The 19,922-nt window shown below is 46.2% G+C and overlaps 8 protein-coding genes across 8 annotated transcripts; 5 read left to right on the forward strand and 3 right to left on the reverse strand.

The window, feature by feature from the left end:
- Nucleotides 1–21: 21 nt before the first annotated feature.
- C8R40DRAFT_1056372 (Alpha/Beta hydrolase protein) lies at nt 22–1,764 on the forward strand (the record flags this gene model as incomplete). The annotated part of the gene is made up of 7 exons (XM_046225076.1): nt 22–140; nt 199–272; nt 336–896; nt 959–1,011; nt 1,074–1,107; nt 1,169–1,402; nt 1,487–1,764. 7 exons carry the CDS (start codon nt 22–24, stop codon nt 1,762–1,764), a joined length of 1,353 nt encoding a protein of 450 aa, XP_046081713.1.
- A 246-nt stretch (nt 1,765–2,010) lies between these two features.
- On the reverse strand, nt 2,011–3,745 carry C8R40DRAFT_1175424 (pyridoxal phosphate-dependent transferase; the record flags this gene model as incomplete). Its single annotated transcript, XM_046232326.1, has 9 exons — nt 2,011–2,133; nt 2,197–2,251; nt 2,310–2,383; nt 2,443–2,714; nt 2,775–2,868; nt 2,924–3,065; nt 3,113–3,305; nt 3,359–3,597; nt 3,654–3,745. The coding sequence occupies 9 exons, from the start codon at nt 3,743–3,745 to the stop codon at nt 2,011–2,013; spliced, it is 1,284 nt and encodes a 427-aa protein (XP_046081714.1).
- Nucleotides 3,746–4,806: 1,061 nt separating this feature from the next.
- C8R40DRAFT_634822 (uncharacterized protein) lies at nt 4,807–7,500 on the forward strand. The gene is made up of 20 exons (XM_046235721.1): nt 4,807–5,080; nt 5,134–5,182; nt 5,245–5,259; nt 5,314–5,342; nt 5,405–5,429; nt 5,480–5,561; nt 5,619–5,651; nt 5,700–5,711; nt 5,780–5,793; nt 5,851–5,959; nt 6,013–6,155; nt 6,213–6,270; nt 6,322–6,346; nt 6,407–6,452; nt 6,523–6,533; nt 6,595–6,754; nt 6,807–6,851; nt 6,916–7,035; nt 7,088–7,228; nt 7,276–7,500. The coding sequence occupies exons 1-19, from the start codon at nt 5,040–5,042 to the stop codon at nt 7,139–7,141; spliced, it is 1,071 nt and encodes a 356-aa protein (XP_046081715.1). The 5' UTR covers nt 4,807–5,039; the 3' UTR covers nt 7,142–7,228; nt 7,276–7,500.
- A 606-nt stretch (nt 7,501–8,106) lies between these two features.
- On the forward strand, nt 8,107–9,750 carry C8R40DRAFT_1056440 (major facilitator superfamily domain-containing protein; the record flags this gene model as incomplete). The annotated part of the gene is made up of 6 exons (XM_046225082.1): nt 8,107–8,184; nt 8,241–8,381; nt 8,439–8,632; nt 8,690–9,058; nt 9,112–9,302; nt 9,359–9,750. 6 exons carry the CDS (start codon nt 8,107–8,109, stop codon nt 9,748–9,750), a joined length of 1,365 nt encoding a protein of 454 aa, XP_046081716.1.
- Nucleotides 9,751–9,868: 118 nt separating this feature from the next.
- On the reverse strand, nt 9,869–12,183 carry C8R40DRAFT_634503 (U4/U6 snRNP-specific spliceosomal protein). Its single transcript, XM_046235720.1, has 9 exons — nt 11,808–12,183; nt 11,646–11,759; nt 11,518–11,594; nt 11,348–11,441; nt 11,143–11,296; nt 10,971–11,094; nt 10,709–10,921; nt 10,545–10,652; nt 9,869–10,473 (listed from the first exon to the last, which is right to left on the reverse strand). Exons 1-9 carry the CDS (start codon nt 12,006–12,008, stop codon nt 9,987–9,989), a joined length of 1,572 nt encoding a protein of 523 aa, XP_046081717.1. The 5' UTR covers nt 12,009–12,183; the 3' UTR covers nt 9,869–9,986.
- C8R40DRAFT_1163093 (uncharacterized protein) lies at nt 12,161–15,025 on the forward strand (the record flags this gene model as incomplete). Its single annotated transcript, XM_046230332.1, has 6 exons — nt 12,161–12,238; nt 12,284–12,471; nt 12,526–13,948; nt 14,002–14,095; nt 14,152–14,870; nt 14,930–15,025. 6 exons carry the CDS (start codon nt 12,161–12,163, stop codon nt 15,023–15,025), a joined length of 2,598 nt encoding a protein of 865 aa, XP_046081718.1.
- Nucleotides 15,026–15,408: 383 nt separating this feature from the next.
- C8R40DRAFT_1073143 (uncharacterized protein) lies at nt 15,409–16,188 on the reverse strand (the record flags this gene model as incomplete). The annotated part of the gene is made up of 2 exons (XM_046226522.1): nt 15,409–15,678; nt 15,733–16,188. 2 exons carry the CDS (start codon nt 16,186–16,188, stop codon nt 15,409–15,411), a joined length of 726 nt encoding a protein of 241 aa, XP_046081719.1.
- A 350-nt stretch (nt 16,189–16,538) lies between these two features.
- C8R40DRAFT_1125643 (kinase-like domain-containing protein) lies at nt 16,539–18,940 on the forward strand. The gene is made up of 9 exons (XM_046228989.1): nt 16,539–16,963; nt 17,015–17,186; nt 17,241–17,324; nt 17,379–17,620; nt 17,678–17,906; nt 17,956–17,985; nt 18,039–18,250; nt 18,312–18,539; nt 18,599–18,940. The coding sequence occupies exons 1-9, from the start codon at nt 16,722–16,724 to the stop codon at nt 18,624–18,626; spliced, it is 1,467 nt and encodes a 488-aa protein (XP_046081720.1). The 5' UTR covers nt 16,539–16,721; the 3' UTR covers nt 18,627–18,940.
- The last annotated feature ends 982 nt before the right edge of the window (nt 18,941–19,922 follow it).

The raw sequence follows: 19,922 nt of genomic DNA on the forward strand, positions 1-19,922 counted from the left end.
GGTTCAACTTCTACTTTGATCATGTCTACCGATATTGCTGGGTCAGGAATATTGACGAAAGCCAGAACGGCCCTCACGATTGCAGGAGGCTTATATGCTCTAGCATTAGGCCTCATTGCTGTTCCATACTTCCAAAGCCAGTTGCGTCTTTCATTCTTTTCCCTCCAAATCGCGAGTTTACCTTGCTGTATATCACAGTACTTTATATTTAAATGCCGTTCGTCTGCCTTGGTTTGCAGACTTTGATGCCCCAGAAAGATATGGACTTGCATGTGAGTTACTCATTCCTTGCGCTGTCGGAATCATTTTATGATGAAATGCTTCCGTATACATAGTAAATAAAACGTACAACTTCAAAATCCAAACAGTCGATAACGAAACATTAGGAGCGTGGTTCATTCTCTCAGAATCTGTTTACCAAGCTCTTCCCTCACACAATGTAATGCCCAAATCTCACATCGCACATGCTCTTCGAGCCCGTCCTACAATCCTGTTCTTCCATGGTAATGCCGCCACTCGCGCATTCAAAGTCCGTATTCAACACTACACCGCATTTTCGTCTCGTTTGAACGCGAACGTCCTCGCTGTCGATTATCGTGGGTTCGCAGACAGTACTGGGTCACCCAGCGAGGAAGGTCTCGTTCGGGATGCTAGAGCCGCATATGAATGGTTAATCAACTCTGGTGCGAAAGGGGAAGATATCATCATCATGGGTCACAGCCTTGGTACTGGTGTCGGCGCAAGGCTCGCTGCGCAGTTGTCGAAGGAGGAATTAGCGTATAGAGGAATTGTGCTCTTGAGTCCGTTCTCAAGTATCACGGAGCTGGTCAAGACGTATAGTGTAATGGGCGCTTTACCGCTGGTGAAGCCATTGACCATGATTCCTTACGCGTTCAGTAAGTCCCCGTTTTTATCCCTCACGACAGAGTATGTTCTCAATCAGAATGGGGGATTCTAGATTTCATCACCTGGGCCTTGATCCACAAATTCGACACACTGAGTGTCGTACCCGTGCGTTGATTATGCTATCTGGTCGCTTTTTGTACTCTATTGATGTCCTCCTTCAATCACAGCAAATCAAGGGCAAAGTCCTCATAGCACACGCAGGTAATTGTCAAATCCCGTCTATTCTGAACTTACCGATTTCTAACACATCACGGTCGTACAGAAAATGACTGGGACATTCCATACACCCACTCCGAAGTCCTATTCAACGCCTTCCTCGAGCCTTTATTACCAAATGTCGATATCCCCTCCGATCCTGTCTCAACAACGAAAGAAGACTGGTCCGCCTTCACCGCACAAATAGCTGCTCGAAAGACTCAACGCGAAAACCTCGTTACCACCACCCGTCTACCGAACTTTGGTGTCATGGAAGAATTCGTCGACCGAGGAGGAGAAAGTCTGGTTAACGGAGAACCAGTGAGGGGTGCAGAATATTGGGCCGCTGGACGTCCCGGTGGAGGTGCTCCGTGGGACAGGGAAGTGATTTTCGTGAAGATGCTCGAAGGGAACCATGATAATGTCGGAATTCAAGAAGGACTCCAGGATATCATTGGCAAAAAGTTCGGGTTATTATCTCATACGCGGCCTAATCTTCCTCTACCAATAATGTCTGCCCCACCTATGTCTGCACCTGCATCCATCGCTCCCGAATCAGATGTAGGTGGAAGTGATTTGTCTGAAGCAGGAGGATGGTCTCCGCTTCCCAGCGCGTCGGAACGAGGTGAATGGACAGGTGAAATAACGAAAGTCATTGATTGATATGCGAACGACGCCGGGCGCGACTGGGGGTACGACGGTTCACGATTCGTAACGATGTGCCATAAATATATAGAACCATCTACATTACACTATTTTCTTGGTTAGCAATCTCATTTGATTTCGCAAGGATTTTTTGTGAACCTGATGCTCGTGGTTTCGCTAATATGCGATTACTGAGTCATATATGTACAAGATCGCTCACGACAAGCACTGTCTATGTATGTACCACTGAAAGCAACAAATATTCTAAACAATGTATTGCTTGAGGTTTTGAAGACGTTCGGAAGCATGCCTGAGGGTATCAACATCTTTGCAAAACGAGAAGCGGGCATACACCTCCCCTATGTTGGCGTGCTCTATGCAGTAGAACTAAACCATCAAAGAGACTTGAGCACAACAGGTGAAGTTAGGGCAGCAAAAAATGGAACGCACCTCACTAACTGGGATGGATGAAACACCAACTTCGAGAGCGATGAACCAACAAGCTCTGTAAAAAGATAAGATATTGAGTGTATTGTAACGATTCAACCTGACACTAGACTTACTTGAAGTCTCGACCTCTTCCAAGAACACTCTGAGGGAAGGCATAGTCATCAGGAAATTTTACCCTAGAAATATCCTAGATAGTTGTAGAGTACCGCCTGAGATAAGGACAGCGTAAGAACTGTAAAAACTCACCAGAAGAATGAAGTAACTCCCTTCCGGATTGGTGTACGGAAGCCCAAGTGTATCAAAGCAATCCGTCAAGACTTTTCGTCGTTCGGCATATTCTGCCGTCTGAGTCTGAAAGAATTTGCGTTCTTGCACTTGTTCAAGCCCTGCAGCAGCGGCTTCTTGTAACGGAGAGTTGGAGCAGAAGACGATACGCGTCGAGGCTGCCAGCGTCGGCCTGATGATATATTCTGGACCGATAAGCCAACCGACACGCCAGCCAGTCGCAGCGAAGCTTTCTACAAGTAAGTGCTAGTGAGGAAATAGGGAAAAAAGCGCGGCATCATTTGGAGACGTACTTCCTGCAGACCCAACCGTTACAGTGCGGTCCCACATCCCTGGAAGAGTTGCAATCCGGACATGTTCTTTTCCATCGAACACAAGAGTGTCGTACTAGATTTGATGGTTTACCGAATTTATCAAAGAATAGAAGCGCACAAACACATACCACTTCATCTGCCATGACCAACAAATTGTGTTCCTTAGCAAGGGAGGCAATCATTTCTAATTCTGCCCTGGTGAAGACCTTTCCAACAGGATTGTGCGGTGTGTTGACGATGATCATTTTCGTACGCGGGGTGATAGCGGCTCTAATACCATGTGTTAGAGAAAACCAGCTGAAGCAGCTCGTAATCACCTAAGTTCCTTGGGATCTATCTTCCATTCATCACTTGAGAACTTCCCAGAGGCGTTGGGGGGAGGGTGCAGAGGAACGTATATGGGAACGCCACCGTTGAACGTGACTGAAGCCAAGTACTGGTCGAAAAAAGGCTCAAACATTATGACTTCATCCCCTTGTTCCAGGAAAGCGGTAAACACTGAGTATTGACCTAGAATATTATCAATTTCAATCGAATGTTGGAGAGTTGGACAAAGTTTCCACCTTCATTAGCGCCGCTCGTTACGAGAATTTCCTTCTCAACGTCCAAATCACGGTGCAGCTGGGGGTCATAAACTTTCTTGATGGCTTGCCGGAGACGTATACGGCCTTTTGGGTGAGAGTAATGGTTTGCAGCCACGACGCCTAAGGCCTCCTCAGCAGCTTTTCTGACCCATTCCGGCGGGGCAAAATTCATATATCCTTGTCCGAGGTTGATACAGTCCGCAGGAAGATTGGCGACGCTGTAAAGTTTTTCATTGAATAATGATTTTTTAAATGTTGTGTGAGTGGTAGTTACTTGTAGATGGACCAGACATCTTCAGCTAATGCGCGTCCGTCTTTCAGGCGAGAGGAAAACTTGACAGGGCTTGGGTAGTCTACTGCAACCATATTTTGTGTGCTAGGTACCTTTCAAGGTGGAATTTATATGACTCCGAATAGTGAACGTAGCTCATGGTAATCGATCCAAAATCGATCAGCTCTGAGCTTAGTTCGCCGCTCGCGGCAGCTCGTCAAAAACTGCCGGCTTGATTGCCGTACCGGCGAATCTTCTCTTGCGGCTTGCTCGCTTCCTCCCACATATCATGTCTTCCTCCCGTCATTCCACTCATCTACTATTGCGATATGCGCGATGAACAATCTCAAGTATGCCAAAAGCCTGATGACGATCAGCCAGTAACGTCTCCATTTCGATCTAAAATAAATGGAATAAGTTCTATCAAATATTCAGGAACTCAGAAACTCTATCTCGTCACTCTCGGAAACTATCTGGGTGACCTGGCAAGAGAAGAAGCTTTCGCATTTGCTTTGCCAGTCTATAACACTCTAGGACATTCTGAGTTCTCCATCTGCCTGTGGCAACAATGATCTGCTAGCTTTCATATCATTGCTTCGTTCATCGCTATACCTCTTAACGTCGCCCTCTGAGCGCATGAACCACATCTTTCCAACTGCCTATGGACTAATTCATAACCTTTGTGGAAACATCCATACGAAACAAGTTTCACCGTCAAGTAGGGATTCAAGGTAGTGCTCCGAGCTTGTGAACTGTTGTTTATTCCCACTCTCCCACCAAGTCCTGAGGAACCAAATAACAACTTTTCCGAATAGGTAGCTTGGACCTCGGACCATTCCTGTGCCATCTTCCGGGCTTCGTTCTTGACACTCGAGGTCATCTCGGAGTCGGAGGATATTTGCTGTATCAACTTTGAGATTCTAGTTAAACTTTCGAGCTCAAACAACAAAGAGGTCGATACACTGAATAGATCAACCCAGGCACCGCGAAGGCAAAAAGTATCTCAACACCTCCAGTATTAAACAATCGCGGAAGCTCACGAGATGAACTTATGAAAAGGATCAGAATAATTAGAAGACCATACGCATGAACAGAAGTCTGGGCTGTGGCATTCCTGATGATTACAGGTACATGTGACAAGCTTATAATGAGCCGGCTCATCCAGTACATGGTATTCAACTGCAGAGACTTACTCGCTTGCCAACGCTCCAGCTAGAATCCCCATTCATGTTCCTGAATTTGAACAGGTATGCGACCGTCGAAATCCTTCAACTATTTAGGTTTCGATCATAGGGCGGCTGTAGATACTCCTCAAAAAGCCTTGCTCGGACTCGGACTCGAAGTGCCCTTAGCATCACTTCAGTTCACGAAATCATTATCCTCTTCGCTATGGCAGACTCCACAGCTCCTGTCTTCCATGTAGAGCTAGTGTGCGCTCATCTTCGTAAACATTACTGATCGCACAAGCTCATGCGGTTTATAGGTTTGGTCCAATGCTCATCGGAGTCTACTTCAACATGATTTTGTTTGGTGTCAGTCATTTTCTTCCCGTGTATGCGCAGCGAAATTACAATTCTGGATAACCTTCAACTAGGTCCTGCTCAATCAAGTGCATCGAAGTCTATGTTCAGTATCCAGTTAAAAGTAATCCCCCCTCTCATAGATGCATTTTTACTTTCAAAACTACAAGGCGTGAGTCCTCTTTCCGGTTCGAATCTAAGGGCAACCTCCTCACACTCTGGTCATGCGTACAGCGATGCGCTCTGGATTAAATTCTTGGTGAGCGGATATCCTGAAGATGGAGAATTATTGCTAATTGCTGGTGCTAGGTGGCATACCTACTCGTAGTGGAAACCGCAAACACAGTGTTCGATATGGTCATAATGTACCAGCCATTAATTACAGAATATGGTACATTTATTTGCTCTGTTTTTTATTCTCTGCCGAACTGAAAGTTCATCATTCTAGGGACCGAGAAAGCTGTGGCAAACTTCCCTACTCGTATGTGATCATTGAGGAAGTAAACTGCACTGCTAACTTCGATACCAGTTTTCATGACAGGTGTGTTTTCTCAGATTCTTCTTGCTTCCGCGCTTCCGATTGAATTCACCTTGACCTCCAACTGAAAGAGCCCATTGTCGTTGTATGTTCAACCCATTTCCCTGAACCAGCAAAGTATGTCTGACTCGTATCTATCCAGGTGCTTGTATCGATGCCCATCCAATGTTTCTTCGCGTGGCGGATCTCCAAGATCACCAAGTCGTATATAATACCAGGATTTATTGTAGTTTTGGCGTTAACATCTGCTAGTAAGGTAAATAGTTTTAATCCAAATACCTGGCTGATACAGGCAATTATACAGCTGGGGGCTTCATAACTGGAATCAAAGTCGCGATTCTCAAACTCTTTATCAAGAAGCCTGAGCTGCACTGGTCGGCTCTTTTATGGTTCCTTCCGTCCTGTGTGGCAGATATTATCATTACAATCACCTTGGTTCGAAGTCTGGTATGTTCTCACAACATAATGGTGCTTGAACATATAGCTGGATTCTGGTTCTTGCAGTCCAAACGCAAGACTGGCTTTGGCGCAACCAATACTATGATAGACAAGCTCATCAGAAGTAAATCTCTACGATATTCTTAGTGAACTTAATTAACCGTTCTTTGTAAAGTGACCGTTCAAACGGGGATGATAACGTGCGCCTAACGATCATTTAATCGCTGTGCATCGGTAGCTTACCCCTTTCCCGTGAACAGTGCGATATGTGCTATAGGTGATGTTGCTTGCTTCATGGCTTTACCTGTCCGTGTGCGCTCTCAGCCTTGTTCGAAGAATTTGCTAACGATGTTCGATGTTCGATCTTCAACTTTAGCACACTGCCATGTAAGTGCTCTCAGATGAATTTCACCTCCGCCTCACAAAAGTACTGAATAGCGTATTTCAGCAACTTCACTTGGGATCTCGCTTTGGCGAAACTCTACACTAATTGCTTGATGTCCACTTTGAACGCTCGCTCAGCACTTGTTAACAGAAACCAGACCTCCACCTCTGGTATGTTCATCAATGTGGTTGATTCCGCTAGTCAAAAAGATAACAGAAGACAGGTAATTGTCATTGAATATACACAATTGGGCGGTGACTATAAGGTTATTTTAGACTTCCAGCAGTACTATTGTGAAGTTCGCCAACAATCTACATAGTGTACGTTGTATAATTTCATCAAAGATCCTCAATGTCTCATGCAGCGAGCGTATTCTCTCTACAGCTTGAGAGTGGCACCAGCGACGTATACGAGCTTGAAAGCGCCAAGACAGTCGAGGCAGCCCATGATCAAGACTCTTCCTATCACGAAAATCATCCTGAGTTGGAAATTACTGTTAACAAGGTCCGTGGCCTGGAATCGGCTCGTTTCAATCTCCACTGATTACTACCCAAAGTTTGTTGAAAGAACTGAGGATAATATCGAATCAGGAAATGTGTCGGCTCAGTAACTCTATTTGACTGTTGGATGTTGAACTGTAAAAGGTACTTCGGGCAACATCATCATTACTTCTGACACTTTCGTGCCTGCCACTCTCGTTAGTATATTGGTGCTTTTTTTGTGCTCTGGAGATTTATTGGATAGGAAGTAACATATTTATTTGAAGTGATTCTGGCCAGAGTCACCCACCTCCCATTTCCGGTTCTCTTTTTTCCGGATTTCTTCCTTCTCAGGAGTTCCCAGGTCTTGAAACAGACGCCGAGAACTTGAACATCGCTTTGGTCAAAGAGATTTCGCAGCAATTTTATTGATAATACCAGGGGCTCTCATCGAGATGCATACTATCGCTTATAATTTGAGGTACAATGAATTTTGAAGTAATTATGATCGGAGAAGGTGAGAGAACGGAGGCGAAGGAGAAAAGGCTTGCCGGTTCACTGGTGACCAGGAAATCAGGGATCAATCAGATCTGCCACACTGGGAAATTACACATGCTCTACTGGCAGTCTTACCGCAAGCCCTCAGCACGAAGCAGCACGAGCAATCAATATTTTGATGGGATGTAACCTTGTAAGGTTCACTGAAACGTTTTGCAAAGTTCAGCTTGGCCTCGTGAGAATAATTATCTTTCTACTACTTACTGCCAGTGACACTGTAGACTACGGATATCCTTGGACTGTGTATCCAATATGATCAAGGAACCGTTTCTCTCGTTAGCTTTCACTCCTGTCACGTATGCTTCTGTCACAACGAATCAAACCGACCGCAAGGTTCATCATCCGAGTCGTAAATTTTCCCTGGGAATCGTTTCACCCATAAATCAACAAGAGATTCAGCATCCAGGTGAAGTTCTTTCTTCCCCCAGCGTTGTCCCTCCCAATCTTAATAGCTATGCTCGACGACAGCGAGACTTCTAAAGATGTCAGCTCATCAAAATCTATCAGCTCTGGTGACCGCGTTATTGAGGACCGTGTCATGGAGAAGAGAGTTTGGCGCAAGATCGATATGTATGTTGTGCCCGTTGTCGCCATGTTCTACCTTTTATCTTTTCTGGTAAGATTTCTTTCATTGGTAGAGTTTTGTTACACAGTATTCACATTTGTCATTAGGATCGGACAAACGTAGCCAATGCTCGGGTTGCAGGTTTGCAAACAGACCTCAAAATGAGTAACAAGGAGTACAGTATTGCGTTGACTGTCACCTACGTACCATATATTGTCGCTGAACTACCCTCAAACCTCATGCTCAAGGTGAGGAGTCTGTATTCCTAATGTCATGCGAATGTTTAGCTCAACTGTTGCAATCAGGCTGTAGGACCCAATTTAATGCTTCCGACGATGTTGACCCTCTGGGGTGTTGTGACTACACTCCAAGGTGTCGTCAAGACATATTCGGGTCTTCTCGCGTGTCGATTTTTTCTCGGTTTGCTTGAGGGCGGCGTTTTTCCGGGACTCGTGCTCTACCTCTCGTACTTTTATCCTCGATACAAAATGAACTTACGGTGATCATTCCTGGATTTCGTTCATCCTGCCTGTTACTGACACCTACGTCAAATTAGAGTTTCCATGTTCTTCTCTGCTGCCTCACTTTCCGGTGCCTTTTCCGGCATACTGGCGTTCGGTATCATTAACATGGATGGTATCGGAAATCGCCCAGGTTGGGCTTGGATTTTCATCCTCGAAGGCTTGTTCACAGTCTTGTTCGGTGCATCTTCTTATTTCACCCTTCCGCGATCTGTCGATACGGCGTGGTTCTTCAATGCCGAAGAAAAGAGCTACGTGAATGCAAAATTATTGGAAGACAATACGCAGAAGGACGAAGAAAGGTTTACCTGGAAAGAAGTTGTAGAGGCTACCAAGCTTCCCCAGGTTTGGTTCCTAGCTATCGCATTTTTCCTCGATGGTGTTGTGCTATATTCATTGGCATAGTGGGTCCCCACCTTTCTCGAGATCATTTGATTAACCTATGATTTTGCCGCAGCTTTTCTCCATCAATTATCCAAGGGCTGGGATTTACTGCAGCAAGAGCACAGTTGATGAGTGTACCACCCTTCGCAGTGGGATTTGTCGTTGCAATGATTTCATCTTGGCTTTCTGATCGCTACCGATGTCGTGGAATCGTTGTCATCGTCTCCTCTATCTTCTGTGTCATTGGTTTTGCCATGTTCCTAGGTGCGTTTTAGAGGCTGTGGTACGATTTAACCTTCCTGATTTTGATATTGGACTAGGCTCAAAATCGCATCATGTTCAATATGGATCTCTCTTCTTCTCAATACCTGGAACATACACTACTGCGCCTACACTCTCCGCCTGGAGTTCAAACAACGCAGCTCCGCAGACACGCCGTGCAACCGCGATTGCAATTGGCTTCATCATGACCAATTCTGGCGGCATTCTTGCTACGTGGCTTCTAGGCTCACTTAGTCCTGCACCTGAATACACCTCCGCCACAATAACATTACTAGTTTTCAGTGCAGTGATGGCTTTATTCGGAGGTGTGAATCTCTTTTACCTGTGGAACCAGAACAAGAAGAAAGCGGAAATCAGGAGGACTTTGACACGGGAGCATGAAAAATCTGGACTAGGGGATCGTAGTGCTTGGTTCATTTACAATCTATGAGAGCCAAGTCTGTAACGTATAACGAATCATGAATTATGAGATTTCGCTAGATTGAGAAAATCCCATTGCACTGATAGACAACCAGGTACACATGAAACAGTAAATTAGCACGACAAAAATAATAAGTAAAAACAAGTGTGAGAGCAAATATTTCTGTTGAAAGCCATCTTGAGCATGCATACCTTGGTTGTACCTTCGTCGTTGACTGGGGATATCTCCGTCATATCTTGACGAAACTACTCCAAATCACTATACAGCTGGTAATTCCTATTATAGGTCCCAGCAGCAATCATATGCCCATTGCTTGAAATATCCACCGACATGACTTTACCCGAATCCGTCGTGAGCGTACGCAGAAGCTGCCAATCATCAGCACTCCATAATTTCACATAGCCGTCATAGCCTCCAGAGGCAAAGAACAATCCTGAACGATAAGACCATTCTTCTTCGGGGGTGAATGTCGGTGACCCAGCCTCCGGTTTGTCGAGTTTGGGTGTGTCCGACCGGGAGGAGACCGCGGATTCATTTGCTCCTGTGTCTCCATTGACGTCGGGGGAGGTGGGTTCGGGAGTCTGGGGTTTCTTGAAGAACAAATCGTTGGCTTGGAAGAACCGGACGTCGGAGATGTTCGAAGTGTGGCCCGGAATAGTGTATAGCGATTTTAATGATCGCATATCCCAAATTCGGATCGTGTCGTCGCCTGCACCAGTGGCAATTTGGTATCTAAAAAGATGGAGAAATGACAAAATGTTTGCGTGAGTAAGAACATTCACGGCGAATTAAACCATCCGAACCCATTAGGGGAAAATGCAACGCTATAAATGCCTTGTACATGTCCATCTAGGACCATTGCGGTTCGACCTGTACGGAGATCCCATACACGGCCAATAGCATCAAGGCCCCTGTTGGCGGAAAAATCAGATTGACCAAACCCGAGCAGCCGGACAAGGGATCGTACCCTGAGGCAACCAACGCGCCATCGTTTTGAAATTCGATAGAGTAGACCTCCCTAGAATGTCCTTCTTGTAGAAGAAGCTCTTGGGAGGTGGCAACATCCCATAAACGCCACGAAGTATCGTAACTCGCACTGGCGACGTAGTCTCCTGACGGGTGAAATGCTACTCTGCAAACACGTTCTTGATGACCTTTAAGAACGGACAGAGGTGATTCGCTACATAGGATTATGAGTTTGGGTCGAGGGAGGTGAAGACGATGCCTACCTGTTCAGAGACCACAGATGCAGATTACAGTCTGCAGCACCACTCACAAGGTTGACGGAATCGGGGCTCTGATTTAATGTTGCTTGTGGATGCCACGCAACTCCCCCCACACGATCGCTATGCCCTTGAATTGTTCTCAGAAAAAAAGATGAAGATGAGACAGAAGACTTACCTCGAAGTGAGCGTACTGGTGTACAAGCAGGCACATTCCATAGTTTGACTGTTCCTGACCAACTACCCGTAACTAAGATCTCGTTGTTGGGCGAGAATCTGACTTGGGAGATAGGTCGTTCGTCGCCAATTTGTGAGCCAAGAATAGCGAATTTCTTCAAAGGAGCTTAGTGATGTGATTCTCGTCAGCATAGTATAGAACTTACTTTAACTTCCCCAAAAACCTTTTTCCGTATATCGACTATTCGACCTAATTCCATTTTACTATCTATGAGCTGCTGAGCGACCCGTTTTTGAGCTCTGTTATGGAAGCAAACAGAAAAAGAGTGGTAAGCACCTTGCCTATTCGAAGCCTATTTGTAGGATGAATGTTAACCTGGGGAGTGAATATTCGGCAATCTTCCTTCGCGCTTCAAGAAGCTCAAGAGAGCCCGGGGTATAGAATTCGGATTCCTGTTTGAGTTGGTCAGTCCGGATTCAGAAACAAGCGGATGATACACGAGCCTCTTCTTCGTCTTCACTTTCGTCTGAAGATTCATCGACTTGCATGCCATCGTCGCCGCGAGCGTGTTTGATTTGGGAAAGGACATATATTAGACGATCCCGTCGATCTGCGGGCTACTTAAGTATCAGTATAAGTTATGAAGACAGCAAAATGAGACGCACTCGTTCACCAAACAGTGTAATAGGTTCCCCAATTTCTCTGAGCCGTGCCCTGACACGATTATCGTCTGTGGGCACGGCTATATTACGCGCCTTTTTTTTACGCTCCAACTCGTTCAGTATGACCTGGTTCTCCATCCTCGCTCTCTCAGAGCCGAGATAGTTACCATCGTCCATAAGCGTGTCATATGTTAGCTCCGCCATATTGGAGGAAAATTCCGTGTCACCGTCAGGTCACCGTGTTGGAAGTAAAGAGAAAAGAAATTCAGGTGTTGAAGTCATTTCAAACTCCGCTTCTTATCACAGAACGCGCTCTTTTCGGCATCAATAACACGCGCCCTTGTGCTCTGTACACCATGCAGCCTGCTCGTCCAGCGGCCAACGCCAACCAACCTCCAGTCAGGATATACAATGCCGTATACTCCTCTGTACAGGTAACATCTTGCTCTGTTCCGATTATTTTTCTTGAACGTAAATAGGTTTATGAGTGCATGATCAGAGGGATCGCTGTCATGCGTCGACGCGGCGATTCATATGTAAACGCGACCCAGATCCTCAAGGTTGCGGGGATTGATAAAGGCAGAAGGACAAAGATTTTAGAGAAGGAAATCTTGCCTGGCAAACACGAAATCGTTCAAGGTGGTTATGGTAAATACCAAGGAACATGGTGAGCCCTGTGATTTCTCACCCAAGGACCGACTGCTCAGAGTGTGTATACAAGGATTCCTATTGACAGAGGGCGCGATATTGCTTTGCAGTATGGCGTATTACCGCTGCTAGCACCGTTATTTGACTTTACACCAAGCACCAGTTCGCTTTCGGCATTACCGATGACTGCTCCTAATCTTGCCGGAGTCACACCCCGCCCCCTTTCCGCCTCATCCTCGTATGGCAGTCTCAGCGGAAGCTATTTACCTGGCGTTCTTGCTCCTCCTCCTATAATGCCTGGCTCTGCTCTTCGTCTCTTAAATCAAGGCCGGGCTCAAGGACTTTTCACTCCATCTACTTCCGCAGCTCACGGTTCAAGCCGATTCACCCAAGTCTCTCCAGCTCCAGGTCAATCTCATTCTCCGTTTTCTCCCGCGTCAGCCACTCCTCCACCCCTAAATACTCTGAAAAGACCACGGTCTGATCCAGAGTCTACGACTCCTGCTCCACCCGTTGACGTGCCGATGAGTGATGGCACTCGACCGCCATCTACTGGAGCACAAACAAATGGCGCTGCGGCCAGTGATGACGGACCGTCACCTGCTAAGCGGCCTCGCAAGGAATCTGCACCTCCAGAATCTATTTCTTCCTTTACTCGAGCAGCAACCGCCATTACTCCGTCTAACCCTAGGCCCGCAAGCGCATCAAGCGGGGGTGCTCCGCCTGCTACGCCTACGACTACTTCTGAACGAGAACATATACCTCGTTTTGCGACTAAGCCTACCTACCCGCGCAACCTCGACCTTTCCGCGCCCCTCAAAGATACCCGACGCGCCGCAGTCATTGCTTCTATATACCAAGGTGATGATCCAGTCGCGGTCCTAAATTTGTTGCGTGAAATTGCTTCCTTCCCTACAAACGGTATTCACGGAGGCACTACCCCTACTCCATCCAACAATGGAAGAACTATCGATGTCGATACGATACTGGACGAACAGGGTCATAATGCTTTGCACCTTGCTTCGTCGCTATCACGCGTGTCTACTGTACAGGCGCTTCTATCCCATGGCGCTGATGTTCATCGAGGTAATCATTTAGGAGAAACACCACTCATGCGTACAATGCTTTCGACACATTCGTACAACGCTCAATCACTACCCACAATATTGCAAACTGGTCTTCATCAATCAATTCTCACCGTTGACACTTCACGGAAGAGCGTCTTACATCACATTGTTTCGCTGGCAGGAGTCAAAGGACGCGCTATGGTGGCACGATATTATCTTGACCAGATCTTCTACTGGATTGCGAAAGAAATGATGGGTGACTTTGGATGTATCGTCGATCTCCAAGATGAGCACGGGGATACTGCGCTCAATATAGCAGCTCGTGTTGGCAGCCGTACACTCGTGAGGACTTTGGTTGACGTGGGTGCGAACAAGACGTTGTCGAATAAACTGGGGCTGAGACCGGGGGATTTTGGCGTTGAGAGTGAGGTAAATGTATATGATTCCCGGAGAAACATCGTCTGTTTAATTTTCTTCTATAGGAACTGTCTGTTGGACATAAGGCAGAAGATATTGTACAGATGCTTCGCCCCGCAGCTCCAGCGCCCATACAGAAATCCCAGGATGTCATAGCTGGTATGATTGTTATATTATCACTTGCATCCAACTAAACTTGTGATTTCTTTCGGAAGATATGACTGCCATGGTCCAATCACTTGCAACCGATTTCCAAGCCGAGATCAAAGTCAAACAAGATGCTCTCGACGTTACACAAGCACATCTTCGAGCTGCAACGCGTGAGCTTTCAGAGCAAAGAAAGCAAATACAATCTTGGCAAGCGCGTTGTACGGAACTTGACCTGGTAGCACAGCGCGTGAAAAATCTCGAAAAGGCAATTGAAGAAGAAGATACGTGGGATTGGACTGGGAGAAGTGGTACAACGAGCTTCAATAAGAGTGATAAGCCGGATAAAGAGATTTCCAAGGAAGCACAAAGACCGGGTCGGCCGATGGAAGAGGATATCGATGCGGACGCCTCCGCGGATGATGATGACGAAGCCATGCCTCTAGATGCGTCTACAAATCCAATGTCGACGCTGTCAACTGCCACATCGCCGGCATTTCGATATAGAGGGGCTGCCTCATCTTTGGCCGGCAAGTCAAGGAGCAGTGAGCAATTCGATATACCACAAAATCCATCTTCCGACGCCGATCAAGATCTCCCGATACCTATGGGTAACGACGTCGAAACGTTAATCAAGCTACGGAGAATGAAGATGTGGCACGTGAGAGTGGAAGAACTTATGGAAGAGCGACTGAAGAGTTTGCGTGGGATGAGTGCTGAGAAAGAATATATGTGTCGAAAAATTGTCGCCTTGTGTACGGGGATGGCAATTGATAAGGTTGAAGATGTGAGTCGCGTTTGCTTTGTTTCTTACCATCATCCTTGATGTTGAGACTTCTTGTGCAGATGTTGGATAATTTGGTCATTGCAATGGAAAGTGAAGCGAACATCGTAGATATTGGTCGAGTGTCTGGATTTATGCAGAAGGCACGTTCACTTTAACTGCTCAGTTGAATCGTCACATCATCTACCCGGCTAGGTTCGCGACGGTATACTATGACTGGGGACATCGAATATCCGTTATAATTTTCCGGGGTATCTCCCAGCCATGGATTACATCTCGAGATAGCTATTCAAATACTCTGGATTTTACTGGAGTCTTGACTCTTCAAGGATATTCATGATCAATCAAATCCTGTGTACATATCACAGTTCGCAGATCTTTCGGCGATACATTATGGACAAGCTGCAAGAACACTTCGAGTAGTACTTACATTGTACTTAGTAGCAAGAACCTGACGAGTTCCATTTCAGGTTTCTTTATCTGAACTTTGAAGCCAGGTCCTCTCTGACTGGTCCTCAAATTGATTGTCCTTGAACACAGGCTACATCTCTGTACCGTCTGTCCAATTTCCGCCATTAGATTCTGTATGCATCCCCAACCCTTGCATCAACCAAATGGCATAAGCAAACAATCCCCCCATAACCGCAGCCCCCAAAACTGTACCGATTTTGGCGAAAATAGAAGCCAACCCATCATCAAAAGTCCAGGCAAAGATGGTGATGGAAATATACAATGCCACCATCGAGCCCATCGCAAACATATTGGGAATAGATAGGAGGAATACCATATGAATGGGACGGGCTGCCAAAGCCTGATTATACTCATATCAAGTTGCTAAACATGTACGAGTGAAGAACAAACAGACCTTGAAGTCCCGTACAGGGGCATCTGTGAATATGAACGATAATGCGGTTCCAAACGTGATTGAAACGATCGTCGCACATAACGAAGCAAGAGCTGCAACCATTGAGGCTCCTAGAACCCTATCTGAAAACAACATTGACGTTGCAGCAGACAACACTAGTCCACTGGTGATTCCTAACGTCCCCCAGCGTCTAATCAACCCTTCTCGGAAATCAACCCAGGTTTTGGGGTCTTCCGAATCCAATTGGGCCTGTAGTCGTTTAGGACGTAATCCTAGGAGGACAAGGAGGGAAAGTGCAATGAAAAAGCTGGGCTGGTTCGTATCAGAGTATATTTCTCGACGCCGTGAATTGGATGTAAAGGTTCGAGGCTGACTCGGTGGGTAGTCTTTGACTCGCCTATGAGTGGTTTCGGAGTCAGAGGGGTGAATTGAATAGAGCTCTTCGGACGAGGACATGGGTAGTGGTCAAGCTATTGGCAAGTAAGTAAAGGAAAAGGAAGATATTGATTCATCGGCAGAGCTAGGATTAAAATCAGAGAAATCAGAGAGCAATTTATCAGCGTGATTTGGGCGCTATCGACGACGTATCAGAATCCAGATAGGATATATACACGCAGGATACACGCAGAATATCCGATACACGGCTCCACGTGCAGGTGTGGTCCCAGGACGGAAGCGCCGGTCTCTCGATGTAGTGATTTAAAGGAAATTCAAGAGGATACGCCGTTAGCACGCCAAATAGTAGTACGACCTCGCGAAACGATTTCCCATCGCCGTTTGCGAAAGATGAGTGACAGTCACCGAAATGTGACGTGACTGCTCGGTTACTAGTAACCCCTAGTAACCCCGCAACGCCTGTGGCAACCAATTGACGGAAGTAATTATTACATAGGAATTCTCTTCGGAAGCTCTTTACAAGATATCTTGTCTTCTTATTCGCCGGGTCGACTCATCTTCAATTTCTTCCATCTCATTCCTTCTTATTCAACATGCACCAACCATCTCCTGGACCGTCCAGTCCTGCCACCTCCGTCCCAAGCCCCCATAGTCTTGGACCCTTGCAAATTCCTGAAAACGCCACCCAAAAATCACGGCCAGACGATTATGTGTATTTCGAGCGTTCCAACGCTGGCTTCTCTTCCGAAGCTGTTGCAAGGGCTACGGCTGCAAAGTTGAAGTTGGTTTCATACTACAAGATGGCGGTAGACTCTGCTATTGAAAGGAACGCTCGGTGAGCGGTAGTCAAGTTGTGTAGAAGCACCTTGTTGATCTCGAGTTACAGGCGCATTGAGCTCGAGACTAAGCTATCGCAGACGTTGCAACCAGAGACCAAGGAGCGTGAATTGAGGAAACATTCCAAGATGGAGTCGCAGCACCTAAGGTTACGAAGGACAAAAATAAAGCTTACAGACTTTAAGACTGTTAAGGTGATAGGAAAAGGTGCTTTCGGCGAGGTACAAAATCCATTATCCATGTTCCTTAAATCGTTCACACATATCATCTGGCAGGTTCGTCTAGTTCAGAAGATAGATACGGGCAAAGTTTACGCGATGAAGACCCTACAAAAATCCGAGATGTTGAAACGAGACCAGGTGTGTGTTCGAAACCTCAAGCATTTCAGCAGGTATCTTGATCAATATGTATAGCTTGCACACGTTCGAGCGGAGCGAGATGTGCTCGCAGAATCAACGTCGCCCTGGGTAGTCCAACTGTTCTATTCTTTCCAAGATCCTCTCTATCTTTACTTGATCATGGAGTTCCTTCCTGGTGGCGATCTCATGACGATGTTAATGAAATACGACGTGTTTTCGGAGGATGTAACACGATTCTATATGGCCGAATGTATATTGGCCATCGAAGCCGTGCACAATCTGGGCTATATCCATCGGTGAATCAATCCACCCACTCCTCAGGATTCACGTCTTGCTCACTCATCTTCTAACAGTGATATCAAACCCGATAACGTTTTGATCGACAGACATGGGCATTTAAAGCTATCTGATTTTGGTCTGTCCACAGGTTTACATAAAGTCTCGGATGGAGAGTTCTATAAACGTTTCTTGGAGGAGGAGAAAACCCGAAACCCTGCCCGGAATAGTGTTCAGGTCAATCCAATCAACTTGACCATGAGCAGGGAACAGATCGCTACGTGGAAGGCCAACAGACGGAAATTGGTGCGTTCGATCTAGAATGAAGGAATACAACTAATCGAAACATCTGCAGGCATATTCTACTGTTGGTACTCCGGACTACGTGAGTGTTTGAATATCTTCTTCACTATAAATGCATCTGATCGCTCAACTTAGATCGCGCCCGAAGTCTTCTTGATGAAGGGGTATGGTAAAGAGTGCGATTGGTGGTCATTAGGCGCTATTTTCTTCGAGTGTCTAGTCGGATATGCACCGTTCTGCTCAGACAATCCGGGAGATACCTACAAGAAGATCATCGATTGGCCAAACTACCTCTTCTTCCCAGAGGAAGTTTTCATATCCCGAGAGGGTGAAGACTTGATTAGAAGGTGTGTCGTACTCCGCGTTCTTTCCTGGATTATGTGAACTTGAAGAATTTTCTCCCTTCAGCATGATGACTTGGGCCGACAGCCGTCTCACCGTGAACCAAATCAAATCGCACCACTTTTTCTATGGCGCCGATTGGTCTGCTCTCCGCCACATCGAACCTCCGTTTGTCCCCCACCTCCAATCAAGCACGGACACTGCGTACTTCCCAACTGACGACTTCGGCGACATGCCCGATCAGTTAGAACAGGTAGAGGGTATCAGTGCGGAGAAGGACCTTGCTTTCATAAAGTGCGTCTTGATTTCCTTACGACGCACACCTCATCAGTTCACTCATGTCGGTGCTTTAGTTTCACTTTCAAAAGATTTTCCTCTTGATCGGCATATTGTTTTCTTGTTTTCATCTGCCTATTGCATATCCGCCATACTTGTATCAGAAGATAGTAATCACACACAATTGAGGAATGGATTGTAAAGTATGTGCCCAAGATGATGGGGCTGTCGAATTCAAATGATACATGGGATAATGATTATGAAGAGCTTACTGCAGTCTTGTCAATTCTAGAACGCCACTGGGTCAACACTGTATCCTTAAGTAGCAGGTACAGTAGTAGTTGTCAAGCTCTCTTGTGATCTGCAGCTGTAGCCTGTAGGGAAATTGTGAATGACGAAGCCTATTAATGCATTGGAAGAAAATTCATTAGAATTTTGTAGTGCGAGTGTCCGTCGTATGTCCAAAAGAGTAGTATTGCTCGGTAAGTTGTAAACTGGGGGCCTGTCCCGTACATCTGTAGCAAATGTATAGGAACTATTGATACGTATCATCGTGCGTGAGGCTGCGACGTGTATGTGAAACCTCAAATTGTAAGTAAGTAGCATGTAAGTAATTTAGAGAACAATAAGAAGTGAAAGTGATCGAAGGAAACAAAGGAAAGTATCAGTCGTAACCTGAATAGCGACGTTGCGTATGATGGCGGGCTCGACGTCTAGTCCGTCTGCTCCCTCTACATCTCCCCCTCACTTGAATTTCGAGCGCCCTCGCTCGAACCGGCGTCGAACGAAAACCTAATCATCGACTGCCTCGCTGTCCATACTATCCAATGCCTCTTTGTCCAAAAACTCCGTAATCTTAATTCGTTTCGTTGACCTCGAATGGTAGGGAATAATGCGAAATGCTGCATATCGAAGACGAGAGATGGCGCCCGTAAGTTCTGCTAATCGATAGTTTCCTCCGCGAGTACGTTTGACGATGACCATGGGGCCGAAATAACGAGGGAGTGCCTTCTTGGAGATGCCAGTTTCGATACGTTTATTGAGAACTAAGACGAGGTCGCCTGCCTTGAATTTGTAGTCCCTGATAACATTCTTGTGGTAACGGCGGAAGGCTTCGACTGATTTAAAACGACTCTGTACCACCTTGTCATGGATTTGAGCTAAATCCACTTCTCGCCGTTCGAGTTGCTGGGCTCTGAGTCCAATAAGGTCTGCATCTGAGAGCTTCGAGGTGATTTCGGGTAAAAGGAATGTGGCTTGGGTGATGTCGAAAGGCAGAAGTGGCTCAACGCCGTGTGATGCATAGTAAGGGGAGTAACCAATATCCCGTCGGACTGTGATACGGTCGGCCCAGAAAACATATGGCGTAACCCTTGTCCACTGTCGGATGTCACTACCACA

This window comes from Lentinula edodes (genome assembly GCF_021015755.1).
Source record: "Lentinula edodes strain Le(Bin) 0899 ss11 chromosome Unknown C8R40scaffold_43, whole genome shotgun sequence".
In the NCBI taxonomy this organism is placed as follows: Eukaryota; Fungi; Basidiomycota; class Agaricomycetes; order Agaricales; family Omphalotaceae; genus Lentinula; species Lentinula edodes.